Raw genomic sequence first — 14,353 nt, forward strand, 5'->3', positions numbered from 1 at the left:
GGAAACTGAAAGCAGCCATTAGAACAGGCTAAACATTTTACCGAGTCATCTTTTGTCTTCTGCTGGCAGGAGTCGAGTTTAGGCAGTGTAACTACGAATAACTCAAGTCCACCAACATAGTTTAAGGCAAAGACAGGCTCTTTAACATGCTTCTCATGGTAAAGGAAGACAAATTTATTCAATTTACGTGTACATTACTGACCTTCGGAGTTTAACTCAATTTAATTCCATACGTTCAGCCGTCGTTCGTTGATACAAAAAATCAAATGATTAATTAGTCACAATTTTAGAATATTCTATGCAATACTTAACGATGAACAAATTTATACTAGTAGTTTGTGTATTTGCTGAAACGGAAGTTCAATGGCATATGCAATTGTGTGCAGGCTGAAATAAAGGTTAAAAGTTGGTTACTCAGGTAAGCTTTTCAAGTTTTGTGCCTAGGCTGAAACGTTCGTGTCCAGACTGGGATTGACAGCATCAAAACAACAGCGCTAGATTATTGTTTTGAACTAAAACGCCGTTCGGCCAAATATCAACTAGATGAAATAAAAAAAATCAATTACTTTTTTGGTTGAAATTGCGATGTATCTGTTTTCCGTGTAGTTATTCAATAATATGAATTTAGAGAATATTGATTGTGTTAAGATTTCCTAAAAAGATTTTTGGGTAAGGATATTTGGGGCATCTAGAAATTTCTAAAAATTTGTGACAATTATTATAGTAGCACGAAATTCGATACAGTGAAGACCCGTTTTTATCAGCCCCTTGGTGAATTTAAAGCTGATAAAACGGGGACATTGATAAAATCAGGACAAATATTTATCTTTCTTTTAAAGAAACCGAAGCTCTTAAGATATTCTTCTGTAGTCCTTAGATGTAACCTCATAATCTTTCCTGATTATTTAGCTTAAATTTCCCTTAAGGGAAACTCACAGTGCAAAATAAAAAAACTTTTTTTTGCGTATTTCGGATCTCTAGGATAAGGAAAATATTCTCAAGAAAGGATTTACTCGAATTCAACTTTGATCGTCTGCTAGAGCCCATCAAACTACCAACTATCAATTTTTATATGAGGCTGATGAAATCAAAAGTCAAAAAGCTAATGAAATCGGGGGTATATAAAATCAGGGGCTGATAAAATCGGGTCTTCACTATAGAGAAATTTGAAAATATTGTTGAAAGCTGCGGATATCTGGAAGTAAGTTTGGGAAGCTTGGGCTCTCTGTTTGAGGAAGTACATCCAAAGCAAAAGTTACCTCCCATCTGGATTGGAAAGACTCGCAAAAGAGGCAGGGTTCACTGCTGTCACCAACAATACAACTAATTAATTATTAGTAGAAACATTATATTTTTGTTCACATGATGATGCCAAATGATTATTCAACAGGATGAAGTAAAATCACAGTCTTCTTTCTACACAATCCCTTCTTGCTATCTTGGTGGGCCCTCGAGACAAGCGGAAACAAAAGATTCTATATTCCAATTAAGTTAGAATACGCTTACGATTAAAATCACTATAAATATACAAAATGCACTTAAGCGAAGAAATAGTGCTGGACACGTTTAATTAGCCAATTGCCGCCAATCGCTACTGTTGATAGTACTGCCCGTTGTAATCCAGCTCGGCCCGCTGAGCTGCCGTTTCCGCATACTTTGGATTGTTCTTATTCTCCTGCTCCCGACGCTTGATGCCGGCGTAGATCTCCTCGAGTCCCTTGCGAATTCCTTCCGGTATTGGCGGTTCGGTCGGCAAGTGGTCTCCGGTCACCCGGAAGCCTCTCTCGTCCGCAGTGTACTGAACGTGAATGATCTGCCCGTCGGGGGCTTCATAGGAGTATGCACCCTGCTGCACCAGGACACCGTTGGGATGAGCATCGGAGAAATCCTTCAGGTAGCCGGATTCCTCGTGGACGATGTTGTTTCCGGTTTGATATCTGTTTGTGGGAAGAAGGTAACGGATATTTTATAAAGTTTTTGGACTAGGCTTTGAAGGGGAGTATCTTACTCCGTTTTGTAGCTTCCATCTTCTCCTTGTTCTTTGTTGTACTTCAGGATAGGAATCCATGTGGTTGTTTCATGCGGTCCGATTCGTTTTTCGATGTGTTGCTGGTGTTGTTGGTGCTGTTGGTGCTGCTGGTGTTGTTCGTAGTCATTGTTGTGCTGAGGGTATGCGTAGGCAGAGGCTAGTAGTAACGAAAAGATCTGTAATGATGATGGGAGGGTTAAAATTTTACTTTAAGAAGTTATGTATGTTATATATGTTGCGGATTAAGAATTTTCTTTATTTTCTCAGATTAAAATGGAGACGTTTTACTAAACCAGTTTTCCATAATAAAATAAACACTTTTAAAATGAGTCCGTCGAACAAACTTCACAATTAATGGAGATATGACTATAGGATTAGAAAAATCGTTAGAGTACGATGAATATATTCTTATTTATTTAAGTTTAAAATATCGTTTTCAGTGGTGCACTGGCAGTGCTGGAAGAAATCATGATTCTCTGCAATTTGTTTGAACAATATGTTTAAAAATCGTCATGACTGTTTTTTTTTTGAAAACTCGTAGCTAGTTACCGTCTTCGACAAGGTTGTTAACCAAGTTATGTGCTATAGTTTTATAAAGCTGAGTGAAAAGGCGATTTTTATTAATATAAATGCAAAATAAATGATTTTCCCATATTAAGACCCACACAAAGTTTGAACGCAATGCGCAAAACCGGAGAGCAACCGACCGCTCCCAAATTTTGCACAGACATTTGGGACACCACAAAGGTAACTCAAAAAGTTCGCTAATAAAATTATTTTAAAGTTTTCCCATACAACCGCGATTCATTCTAGCGGGCATTAGCATGCACATTAGTTACCAGAATCAGTTAAGGGGGCAGCTGACAGCTTTGCTCCATACAAAGCACCTGGAAAAGATGGAATCTTTCCCGTGCTGCTGCAAAAGGAATTTGACCGCATTCTTTGCTCATCACTTAGCCAGACAGAGATAAGGAAGTTGAACATTTGCCGCTATCATCAAGGTGGCGTACTATCACCTTTGCTATGGAACCTAGTCGCCGACGGCTTATTGAAGAAACTTAAGGGGTTACATTCCTTTGTGCGAAAAATGTCAAGAAAGTTTGAATTTATGTAAAGGCATAAAGCAATGATTTCATTACAGCAAACTTATAGAGTTATGGTAGCACATTTTTCAGTGAAATATGTAAACAAGCATACGTTCATAAAAATACATTGACAATCGGCGGCCGTATGGTTTTTTTTCCCCGAAACCCTTTTTTATTTGAAAGGTTTGCTGTGCTCACGATTGAAGACCATATGACTAAAATTCCAGAGCTTAGCAAATTCCATCAGTATATGAGTATTCCTCGTACCTCAATGATTAGTTGAATAAATAATAATATTTTCCTGCACTCGGGAAAGTTTTTCCTAAAAAATTGCTGTTTTAATCTCTAAAAATTGTATTAAAAAATTCTCATCTTTAAAACAAAAATTTATGCATAAAAAAGGAATCATTAAGGTACGAGAAAAACTAATTACGATCAATTGAAAAAAATTGAATGGTTTTAGGCAATCGTGATCACGGAAAATCCATATAAAGAAAAACGATATTTCGAGATTAAACTTTCAAGTTACCACTGCCCTTGGTAGACAAAGTGCGCTTGGAAGCGCTGTAACTTTCGATCTATTTGTTGGATATCAATAAAAATTTGGGAAAATATTGTATTTTCGGATAAAGTAATAAAAAAATCCTTTTTTTAAATTAAAAGGTCGCTGTCGAATAGTGGTGTCGATAAGTTAACTAATCAGTTAATACAAACCAAACTTCAATAGTTCTTTTCAGCAACAACCGGGGTTCGTCCTTTGCAGTTCTTTGATTCTGAGCTATTGTGTGCAGGTCAAGTCAAATACGTTGGAGTTATAGTGAATTCTAAGCTGAACTGGTCTGCTTACATTGAGTTCAGAGTCAAAAAAGCGTACATGGCCTTAGGCAGTGCAGACGAACTTTTGGAAAGACCTGGGGTCCCAAACCCAAATACATCTGTTGGATTTACACGACAATTATAGTCCAATACTGTCTTACGGATGCCGTAATTGGTGGCAGAGGGGAAAGCTCCTGGCGGTCCAATTAAAGCCAAACCATCGGTGCTCATGGTATTAAGTGGTGCCTACATCATGCTGCCCGATTATGTGCGGGGTTCAATCGGCCCTTTAACGGAGCTTGTCCGGCAAAGTTATAGGCTTCTACTCCGATAGTCAGGCTGCAATCAGGGCCCTTGGCTTAGACAATTAACGGTCGAAACTAGTGATCGCGTGCCTTGTCTGGTTGCCCGGACATTTCAGTATCACTGGCAATGAATGGTCCGACGAATTATCCATGACTGGTGCAGCGGTTGGTTTCGTTGGTCCTGAACTCGCTCTGCCAATTTCGTCAAGTTGGATAAGAGAAAAAATCCAGTCCTGGGTTTCGTACGAGCATCGCAATTATTGGAGAAATCTACAAACGTTCTGCCAAACAAAGGCGTTTCTAGAACAACTGTGGCGTGAAATTTCGAAAAATTTACAACGGCGCGCTGACCGAGGCTTTAACTGCAAACTTTAGTATCACATGGCAACTATTCAGCGCTCCGAGTCACTTTCATGTGATCTTTGTGAATCCGACTACGGAGTCTCGTGTCATCTGATATGTAATTACGCAGCAGTAGCGCAATAACGATTTCAAGTTTTCGGCTTAATGACACGACGCCGTTTTTTGAATGACTAAGGTTCCTTGTCCAAAGCGGTAAAGAGCTTTAGGATTTCTCGCAGGCGATTTGAACCACTTGTGAGTTCAACTAACCAGCTGTTTGTTGTTGTACTGCTATTTTTCGCAATGCTACTTCCTCCCTCCTTCTTCTCCTTTCCTTCCGCCAAGAAAATGATGAGAAGACGCGACAAGGTTCAAATCCTCGACTACATACGGGGAACGTGCTATTCGAGCTAATATAGTCTGATCTGACCTGATCTGATGGCAATAGATCAGGAAGAAATATATTTAATGCTATAAGTTTTGAAGTAGCAACATTACAACTTTTTTAAAGGAAACAATCTTAGTATTTGAATGGAGATATTTCCGTTTCTTGAAAATACGAGAAATCGGGGTTTTGCGTCATTTTGTCTTCGAAATCCACCATTTTTAATATCTTTCCTGCTCTATGCTGTAAATCATACATATTTTGTCGTTTTTCTAAAGTGAAAAAATGCCACATTCGAACGAAACCTTTGTGATCTTCATACAAATACGAGAAGCTGGGGTTCCAGAGCATTTTGTTATTCATAATAAATTTTCTCGTGCATATATCTGTGATTTTTTTCATAAAATGTATACCTTTATAAAATATTATTTATTTTATAAAATGTAATTGTAAAATAAAATGTATAAAATGAAATGAATTCAAAAATAAATGTTTTTGTAATGCCCAACACCGCATATGTGGACGATGATAGCTCAGTTGAAGTTCACCTGCAGGTCCTGTCCCTTCTTCCTCTCCCTTTATAATGTGACAAATGTCAAAGTATGCTAGATACCAAATTACAGCTCATTTTTGGCAATTTTTGACCCCTGCCCACTTCTATTGAATTTTTTTCTATTACCGAGTCGCTTTAATGCGAAAAATCTGCAATATATTGCAATATATATATTTACAGCTAAATCTCTAAATTTGGGATAATGACGTCTTCGGAGCAATATGTGGACATTATAAACTCTATCATATAGTGTGACATTATCGATGTATCTCCATGAAAGTGAGATATGTTTATCTACTCTCTTGCAAGTACATATATAATGATTATATCTTCGGCAAAGTTGAAGAATACACGTTTGTCAACAACTTTGCTGAAGACATAAGGTCTTTGGCTTTAATTACGTTAACACTATTGTGTTTTTGTTGATGACCCCATAATATTTTTTATGCAGTAGGGCACAACATCTAACTTCAAATTAGTTTTCAGTGTTTTGGATTCTCCTCATCAGTAACTAGCACCATCTTTGCATCAGTTATAGATGAGAAGGAGGTGAATCCGAAACAAAACCAAATTTAAGAGATTTTTAGTCTTCAGTAAAAATGTTAGCAAAAACGAGCTCTTTGACATTAATTAACAATTTATCCGGTTTTAATATGAAACATAAATTTATTCGCTATAACTATATGAAAGACTTAGATCATAATAAAACATCTCAGAAGACATCATTGTTATACACGTTATCGTTTTCGTATGAATCATTTATCGATTTTTGGTGAAAAATCACTATGGATTGGAACTATGGGAAACAAGCCTATAGCCAGGATATTGTTTCGGTAGGTGCTTTGAAATTATTGCATAAATCTTTAATTCTAATCTGATGAAATTTTGAGTAGTTCCTTATGAAAACAATTCCAAATGTAAGACAATAGAAACTAAAATCATAAAACTAAAAAATATATTTCAATGATTTAATCAACTGAAGGAAACTGCCCAGTATTTTGACGGCGCCGGTGGTTGAGTGGTAAGCGTGACCGCCACTCATTCCAGTTGTCCTGGGTTTAATTCTAGCCGAGTCGTTGAGATTCTGAGGTGAAAAAATCTGTGGTCACGTCTTCCTTCGGAAGGAAAGTAAAGCCGTTGGTCCCCGGTCCATGAGTTGATGGATCGATATCTAGTCCAGATAGTGGAGTCACCTCTCTGGCATCGGTAAAGAAGAACTAAAATCCAACTTCTATACTTACTAACTAAATATTCTCCTCCCGTGATACTTGTGGAGTGCGCAGTAGTATATACGGCCTCTAGCAAAAGCAAGTATCGGACTAACCATTCCTTCCTTCCGCGATCTACGTTCGGGCCTGGCCGGCGCCGGTATTGATCAATAAACGCTTTAGGATTACGTTACTAAGAGGTGCACATTGAAAAATGTTTTCGCTATTCCCAAGCATAATTATCTACTGATTCCCTGTGCAACTTGAGCTAGTCCAGATCGATAACGGAGTAGCAGCCAGGGGTGGTCGCACAAGCTCAAGCTCAAGGAAACTGCCCAATATTTAATCTGTTAAAGAAAATTGTCCTCAATTCGAAAGAAAATCATTTAACACTGATTACTACTATCTTATAATTTACGTAAAATTTGTTAAATGTATCGTTGATGACACCATCGAAATAAGTATCAACTACAAATATGAATAATCTCAATAATTCCAGCATCTCTTGCTTCCGACACATGAAAGGAAATACATCGCATTTACTTCCCTTTCCGAAAGAGTAAGTAAGGTGTAAGGCCGTGTCTATGACGATTTCGTTTACACTTGCGAATTATATTCGTCACTTCGTTTAACAAATATATTGACACCAATCTGCTCAGTAATTGGTTGTATTTTGAATAAAAGTAATTTGCTCTATTTTTCCACAAGATGTTCGACTACTAGAACAAAACTGTAGTGTCTGTTTGATCACAGGTTCGTTTTACCACAATCTGTGAAAGAGTTTCTATTAAAACTGTTGCACCTAACACATCAATGTGCTACGGATAACGAAGACGTAAGCGTCTTTCGAAAAAGAGCGCAATTCCAAAAGCACTCGAGTACTGACTGTATAGAAAAGATAGTAGAAGTGCTCTTGAGTCGATTTCAATTGATTGATTCTTTTTCTCTCTTTTCTCCGTCATTTTTGATCATCTCTCTCATTTTATTCTTTAGTGAACAAAAATAAAACGAAAGACTTTCACGTACTGATAGCATGAAATCGAAACAATAATCCCAACTTGTTTACTTATAAATTCAACCAGTTTCAACATTTTAGTCGCTCTCCGTTATAACCATCTGAGGTCTGTTCACTGTATATTTTTTTGGTATTGGGGACTATACATAAACTACCTTGATTGATTGTTAACCGTTCCAAACCTTGTTATGTTATTTTTCTCAAAGCAAAAAGAAGTATTTTTTAAGGAATATATAGAATATTACAGCTTGGTATGCTTGCATGCAATATTACTCTCACAATAATGCTGTTCATCATTGTATGTGTATGTTTTGTTTAAAGATTGAAAAGGCGGAAAACAATATTTGTTACAACGTAGAAGGAACTTACTAGTGGAATCTCATTCTTTTGGTAAATAGGGGAGCCCTGGGCTAGTTGGCGGTTGGGGTAATTTGGTGGAATCCCTTTTTCATCGTTTCTATTAGACATATAGCACTGCTTCTCGTTGTGTATATCAAGTAATGTGAAACAGATTATTCAATGTGTTTTTGTTGCAAAATATTATGTTTTGTAGATATTGTGGGAGATAATGTGTTTTCGAGCATACTAAGTAAATTTTCTTAATTTTGAACATTTAATGTTGCTTAAGGTGATTTTTAATCAATTTCACGAATGATTATATTTTTCGATAGTGCGTGAAAAGAGCTTTCTGTATCCGTTATAGATATTACACATATCCACAAACTAAAGTTATATCTATATAGTTTTTTTAAATATGCGGTTGGGGCAAGTGGGAGGTACTATTTAAAGTGTAAAAATTATAATCCAATATTTTAATTTCTGGAATTCACTCCAAAATTAAAAAAGTCTTTTTTTTGTATCTTGTCAATGCAGGAGACATTTGCTTTAGCCTCAATCGCCTGATGAATTTCGCAAATTTGCTCATGAATATGGAGTACGCGTCGAAGTCAAAATGCCAGGGTATTGACATATTCTTGTCAATAAAACAAAGACAATGTACCAAAAACTTTAATAAAATTCAAGGATGTAGTTAACAGTCTGCTCTTTTATTCAACTTGTTCTGTTTTACAAGATCTACCTAAATCAAAGCGGTAAAAAATAAAAATGAAAACACCGCCAACTAGCCCTGGTTTCCCCTAAATTTGAAAAAAGAACACTCTTTCAGTTTGCCAACTACGAATAAAAGAATTAAAAAACTTTTTTCGGATGTTCTACTGTATACTCAAGAAAACTGTAACATTCCTCGATGAGGACTCAAACCACTCGTTTATATTTTCGCGTGTTATTCAGCGACAAAGCATTGTCTTTCATCCTCAGTACAGCAAATTTAATCAATGTTAAAAATGTCAAGCGGTTTTTTTCTTACGTAAAAATTAATACTGAACACGAGAATTCTGTTAGTTTTCCGATAATTTTGTTTAAAAAAAAACGGACATCAACATGAAACATATGCTTGGAGGCACGCGAGGACAGCCGTTTCGGGGCACTATAGGTCACCAGTGAAGCAAATTTTCATTTTCAAATGCCAACTTTTAGTTCAATTCAACCACAACGTGATTCAAATTCACTTTCAAGTTGACGGGATTTTCATAACTAAACCGTACGTCTTCATTTCAAATTGATGCTTTTTCATTCACCAACCAAAGTTGTCATCTGCTCTGTAGAGGCCAGTTTAGGTTAAATGTTGACATGTTTTACGTTTTCAAGGTTACATGAACCCTAAAAAGTATGTTTAGTGTAGTTTTGCTTGAAAAAAACCAATCAATACCCCAGTAGAGAGATATTCACAGGGCCAATTAAATTGAAAATGAATGGAAAATGATTGAGCAGCTCTGCTGTTTGAATGAAGGATGCAAAACGAACAACTGCGAATTGAACATAGTAGTACATTGTTTGGAATTTGTTCCTCCTTCAAGCTTAAAACAACCTGGTAAAAAATTGCAGCTTTGTAGGTCACTAATGATCGTCTCACAGCTAAACAACCACGTGAGCCGGAATTAACAACTTCAATTACACACTCTGGCGACGACGTGGGCACCGAAGAAGTCATTCACAAGTACAAAGCCAGACGCAGCTGCCGAAAGAACAAGCTTTTTCAACATTTTCTCTAGCGGTTTCATGATTTTTCACTTCATTTGCCACATCTCATTTTCTTACCTATATGACCTATATATGACGTCAATTTGATTTTAAAATATTCAAATTCAAATAAAAGCTGAACTGGTGATTTCCTAGACGTGTACATTGTTTAATTTAACCTTGAATATAGTGACCTACCGTTCCCACAGATTTTAAAAACATCGAAAAAGTACCTTCGCCTTATTAGATTTTGCTTGAAAAATATTTAGCCAGTCAATAAAACCATTATTGCTAAAACGTTGCCAGATGTATAACCTTTCCAAAGAATGGTAGTTTGTCAAAATCCTACTTACCTACTTACTTGTGACCTACTTGACTCCGCTCTAGTCTACTGTTCTAGAAACACTTTTGAATTTTTAACCACCATATGTATTTCTAAATCAAGTACTACTTTCTCTTAAGTTTGCTGAGTTCTGGAACAGTAGCTCAATATACCGAGCAACTACCTGCACGATAGTTTTCCTAGTTTCCCTTTTAAAACTTTCAATGTGAGAATTCCTTCTCGCGAAATATGGCTGTCTGGCTTTATGCAGCGGTAACTTGAAGAATACGTATAGTGATAGTTCTTTGTTGTAGGGCCGAGTCGGTGTATGTTTTACTAAGATTAGACCAATCCCATTCGCTTGGTAGATACTGCACAGTATTCCAAACGGAAATCTCAGTAATTTAGTATGTGGTACAATCGGTACCTCAAACTGATTTTGCAGTAAAAAATTATTTTCGCTCCGACAGTCAAGCTTTCCTAATAGTATTTAGTTCGGTAGATTCGAGATCGAAACTAGTTATCGCATGTCGAACTCAAATGAAAGAATTCAACGTTTCAAATGCTCTTTAATTTTTATAAATACCCGATCATTCCGATATTACTGGAAACGAACTGCCGGACGAATTGGCCAGAGTTGACCTGACCTCGTTGGTTCAGAACCTGTTTTACCACTGTCGATAAATTGGATAAAGCACAAGATTCGCTTTTGGGCTGTATCCGATCATGCCAACAATTGAAGTAGCTGGCAAACTTGCATTCAATTTTGTTTTTTTTTTGCCAGATGTGAATCCGAAAAGGCCAATGTTCCATTTTTTTCAAGCGCAATTGCAACATTTTTGACTGGGAATTGCAACCTCAATTATCACATGGCTACGTGTATGCTGAGTATTATTCGAGTAATCTTTGTGAATCCGATTACGGAATTTTATATCATTTGATATGAAACTGCCCGCAGTAATACAATTACGTATCGGGATTTTCTGTTCCCCAAACATAAACGAACTTATGTACAGGGAGCTAAAACTCAAAGAAATGTTATTGTTTTAACCAAATGTGGTACAAAGCTATAGGTTTTATCAGTAGGGTTATTCACCATTCTCTCATTCATTTATTCCTTCGGAAGTGAATATCATTTTCCATTTCCCTACCATTTTTTTTTCACCTCAATTTCCCTTTCCACCAGGAAAGGTGTCGTGGCGACACGACATGGCAGGACATGGGGCACGTACCAATCGAGCCAGTTTATTCTGAATCCTTTTTCCATAGCAACTAAAATGTAATACAGTAAATTCCGACTGCATTGATTTCCTGCAGGTGCATAAAAAGCGCTATTATATTCGAAATAGGATCGCAGTGGCACAGCATGCAAATATTAGTATGGAATGCCCAACTTCCTGTATCAGCATGGCTTCCATATAAGTTTTATTTTTGTTTGGATTGTGAGCATTCCGTCTGTCTTGCAATATTATTGCATCCTGATCTCGAAACCCAAAAATATATCACCTTCCTGGATGGCATCATTGACATTTCCACCAAGGTTCACTCTAATTTTGAAGTGTTGCATCATCACCACCACCATTCAGCATTGGAGTCGCTAATGTTCAAAATTAATCTTTTGATTTAAAGAACGGAATCTAATTTGCATTCAATTACCATTCTTTTGCCGCATCAATAATCACCAGCATATAAAATGCTAATTCCAAACACTCCTTTCACATCCCCCTATGTATAGAAGATGACCCGATCACCCGAGCCTTGAGCACGACCATGTTTCCATTCGATTTCCAGCACGTAAAAAAGCGAAAGTTAGCCCCGCCATTCACTGCTCCGTCATTTTTTCGTATGCCCTATATATTACCGCACACAAATAAGCCGTTAGATTACATCCATTCTATGCAGATTGCCGTGAGCTCTCGCACACATCATCCGTTTATTGTCGAGAGCGAATGAAGCTGCACAGACTGGAAAGGTGAAACCAGTATTGGCTCGAGGCTTAAATTACCATCCCCAGCCAGCGGTGCACTTCTTCAACCGACATTTGATATTTTCTGAACAGACCATCTAGAAGTCATCCACGCGCGCGCGCCCGCCATTCGCCGCCTTCGGTCCGGTTGGTGTGTTAGGTAATCGTGGTCGGGGATCACGTTGCTACATCGTCAATGAATCACGAGGTTTCTCGGAGGGCCAAACCCTTTGATGCAAGAAGAAAGATATTTGCCGAGGAACTTGAACAGCGAAAACAACAATAACAACAGCAGTTGCAGAAGTGACGAACCCCTTGCTGGTACGCCACGGCAAGCTGTTTGACATCTTTTGTGTATTGAGACTGGGCACGAAAACATTACCATTGTTGGCCGGGTAACAGAAGAGCACCCCCAGAAGGCGCTGACTTTATTCGTGCTCGGCATTCAGGTCACGCTTGAAAGTTCATTCACTTTGTTGGGCTAGTCACAGATCACTGATTTCGCAGAAGGCTTACGTAACAGCACTTACCAGAAACTTCATGGTCGACTTTTTTTCTTCTTCTTATTCGAAATCACGCACTTTTGGCCCGTAATAGGTAATTGTTAAATGTCACTTCCAGCAAAAAACAGTCCCGAATACAAAAACTGCTATGTATACAAGGAAAGAAAGTAAGATCCAAACTGCGGCCAGAGATCCCCGATGATGGGTCTTTATATAGCAGGCGTCTAAAACTGATGCAGTTTTTGGTTTTTTCACCTCTCTCTGGGTCGGTCGGACCGAGTAGGCACCCAAGCCAGCACGGTACGGTGGAGGTACCATAGAGCTTCCTTTCCCTCACTCCGAACCGCAGCGCGGCCACAGTACCGAGCCAAGGAGGAGCCATTTCCCGGCACAGCTCGAGCCGGTTGGATGCTTTTTCGCGTTGGATGGGTATTCTGCGGAGATGATGCTTTGTGCTGTTTGGGCTTTGCCCTTAGTCAGTGGGCCGCTGGTAGGCCTCAGACCGCCCGCGAGTCAGCTGTGCAGTGCTGTTATGTTATTATGGTGGCGGCACGATGTTTTTCGTTAGGAATTTTTTGAGAAATTTTTGTTTACATGCATGTTACGCTTGGTTCGGAGGTTCGCTCAATCCTAGTGTTTTTAAACTTGTTCCAATTGGTGGTAATCAAGAATCACTACCAGCCGGTATGGAATTTTGTCTGGAGAAATTGCCACTCCTTGAGTAGGTTTGTTTACTTGTTAGGGGTTTAACAGACATCGTTGTAACTGATACAGCGGCAGACACCATTTCAAAATTCTCACCTGTGTAAAGCAACCGATGCATGGATTTCTGAAACCGGGGCTAGACGTTACGTCTATCCCGGCGAAGCTGTCTGAGTAAACGTTAATTGTTTCATCTACGGTTATTCACACTCTTCACACTTCGATTTATTTCTATTATTAATTAAATTTAGTTGCATTTTTGGAGTTACTTTGGGCACCGAAAGAAACGCAAGAGACCGGCATAAATGTTCACATATTCTTGCATGCCTCCTAGGATTGTCTTATCCCATTATTACCCAACTTATTTTTCATGCGCATCACAAATTGAGTTTTCCGATCGGAAAAAATGATGTTATTCCAACTGATATAAAAAGGAACAACTTGTGGAAGTTTCAGATTATTCGATTAATTAGTTCCTGAGATATCGTGATCAATTTCAACGCATTCGTTTTTGCAGCAGGATGTCTAGCTTTCCTCTCTTTCGCGGGCAAACCGCTAGGATGCCCAGGTTGGTCCGGCGATTCCGGATGGAGTGTTTTCGTACTTCTGCTCACCCCACTCATCTAGTCCCAAGCGATGGACTTGGAGCTCACTGACGATGAGTTTCTCGGTAGTGATAGTTCTCCCGAAACCGATTCTTCTGTTGCTTTCACTGTTTCTTCCGCTGGCCAACCGGTACGGTGCCGAGGTCGGTCCAGAGATTCTGGCGTCCGGTCCACTAGTGTCCCGACGATCCGAGCCCGGTGTTAAGTCGTATACTGCTCAATAATTCCTTGACATCTAGTCCGACTCCGATGAAGAGTTCCCCTGCAATTTTTTTTTTCTCGGACCCGATATGTTGTTTCTCCGCGCTTTCCTTGCGGCTCAAATTTATTGATATCTAAGCCATTTTCTCTGGAGTTTTGAGGGTATCCGCGTCACTACTCTGTTGACAGCGTCCCAGGTATGATCGTCTTAGCACATCTCTTTGTCGATTTTATCAA

At 38.5% G+C, this 14,353-nt stretch overlaps 1 protein-coding gene across 4 annotated transcripts in view; it reads right to left on the minus strand.

Moving 5' to 3' along the window:
• Positions 1-1,331: 1,331 nt before the first annotated feature.
• LOC131678536 (endocuticle structural glycoprotein ABD-4) overlaps positions 1,332-14,353 on the minus strand; it is a 46,457-nt gene continuing 33,435 nt past the window's right edge. For 2 of the 4 annotated variants that reach the window (XM_058958746.1, XM_058958748.1), the window contains 2 exons: positions 2,009-2,205; positions 1,332-1,937 (listed from right to left, as the gene is read on the minus strand). In XM_058958746.1, coding sequence (XP_058814729.1) covers positions 1,592-1,937; positions 2,009-2,205 — 543 coding nt within the window. In that variant the 3' untranslated portion in view covers positions 1,332-1,591. Of the gene's footprint in view, positions 1,938-2,008; positions 2,206-11,795; positions 11,902-12,635; positions 12,806-14,353 lie in introns of those variants that run through there. The other 2 variants (XM_058958747.1, XM_058958749.1) reach the window with 2 other exon arrangements.

This window comes from Topomyia yanbarensis, chromosome 2, assembly GCF_030247195.1.
Source record: "Topomyia yanbarensis strain Yona2022 chromosome 2, ASM3024719v1, whole genome shotgun sequence".
NCBI classification, from domain to species: domain Eukaryota; kingdom Metazoa; phylum Arthropoda; class Insecta; order Diptera; family Culicidae; genus Topomyia; species Topomyia yanbarensis.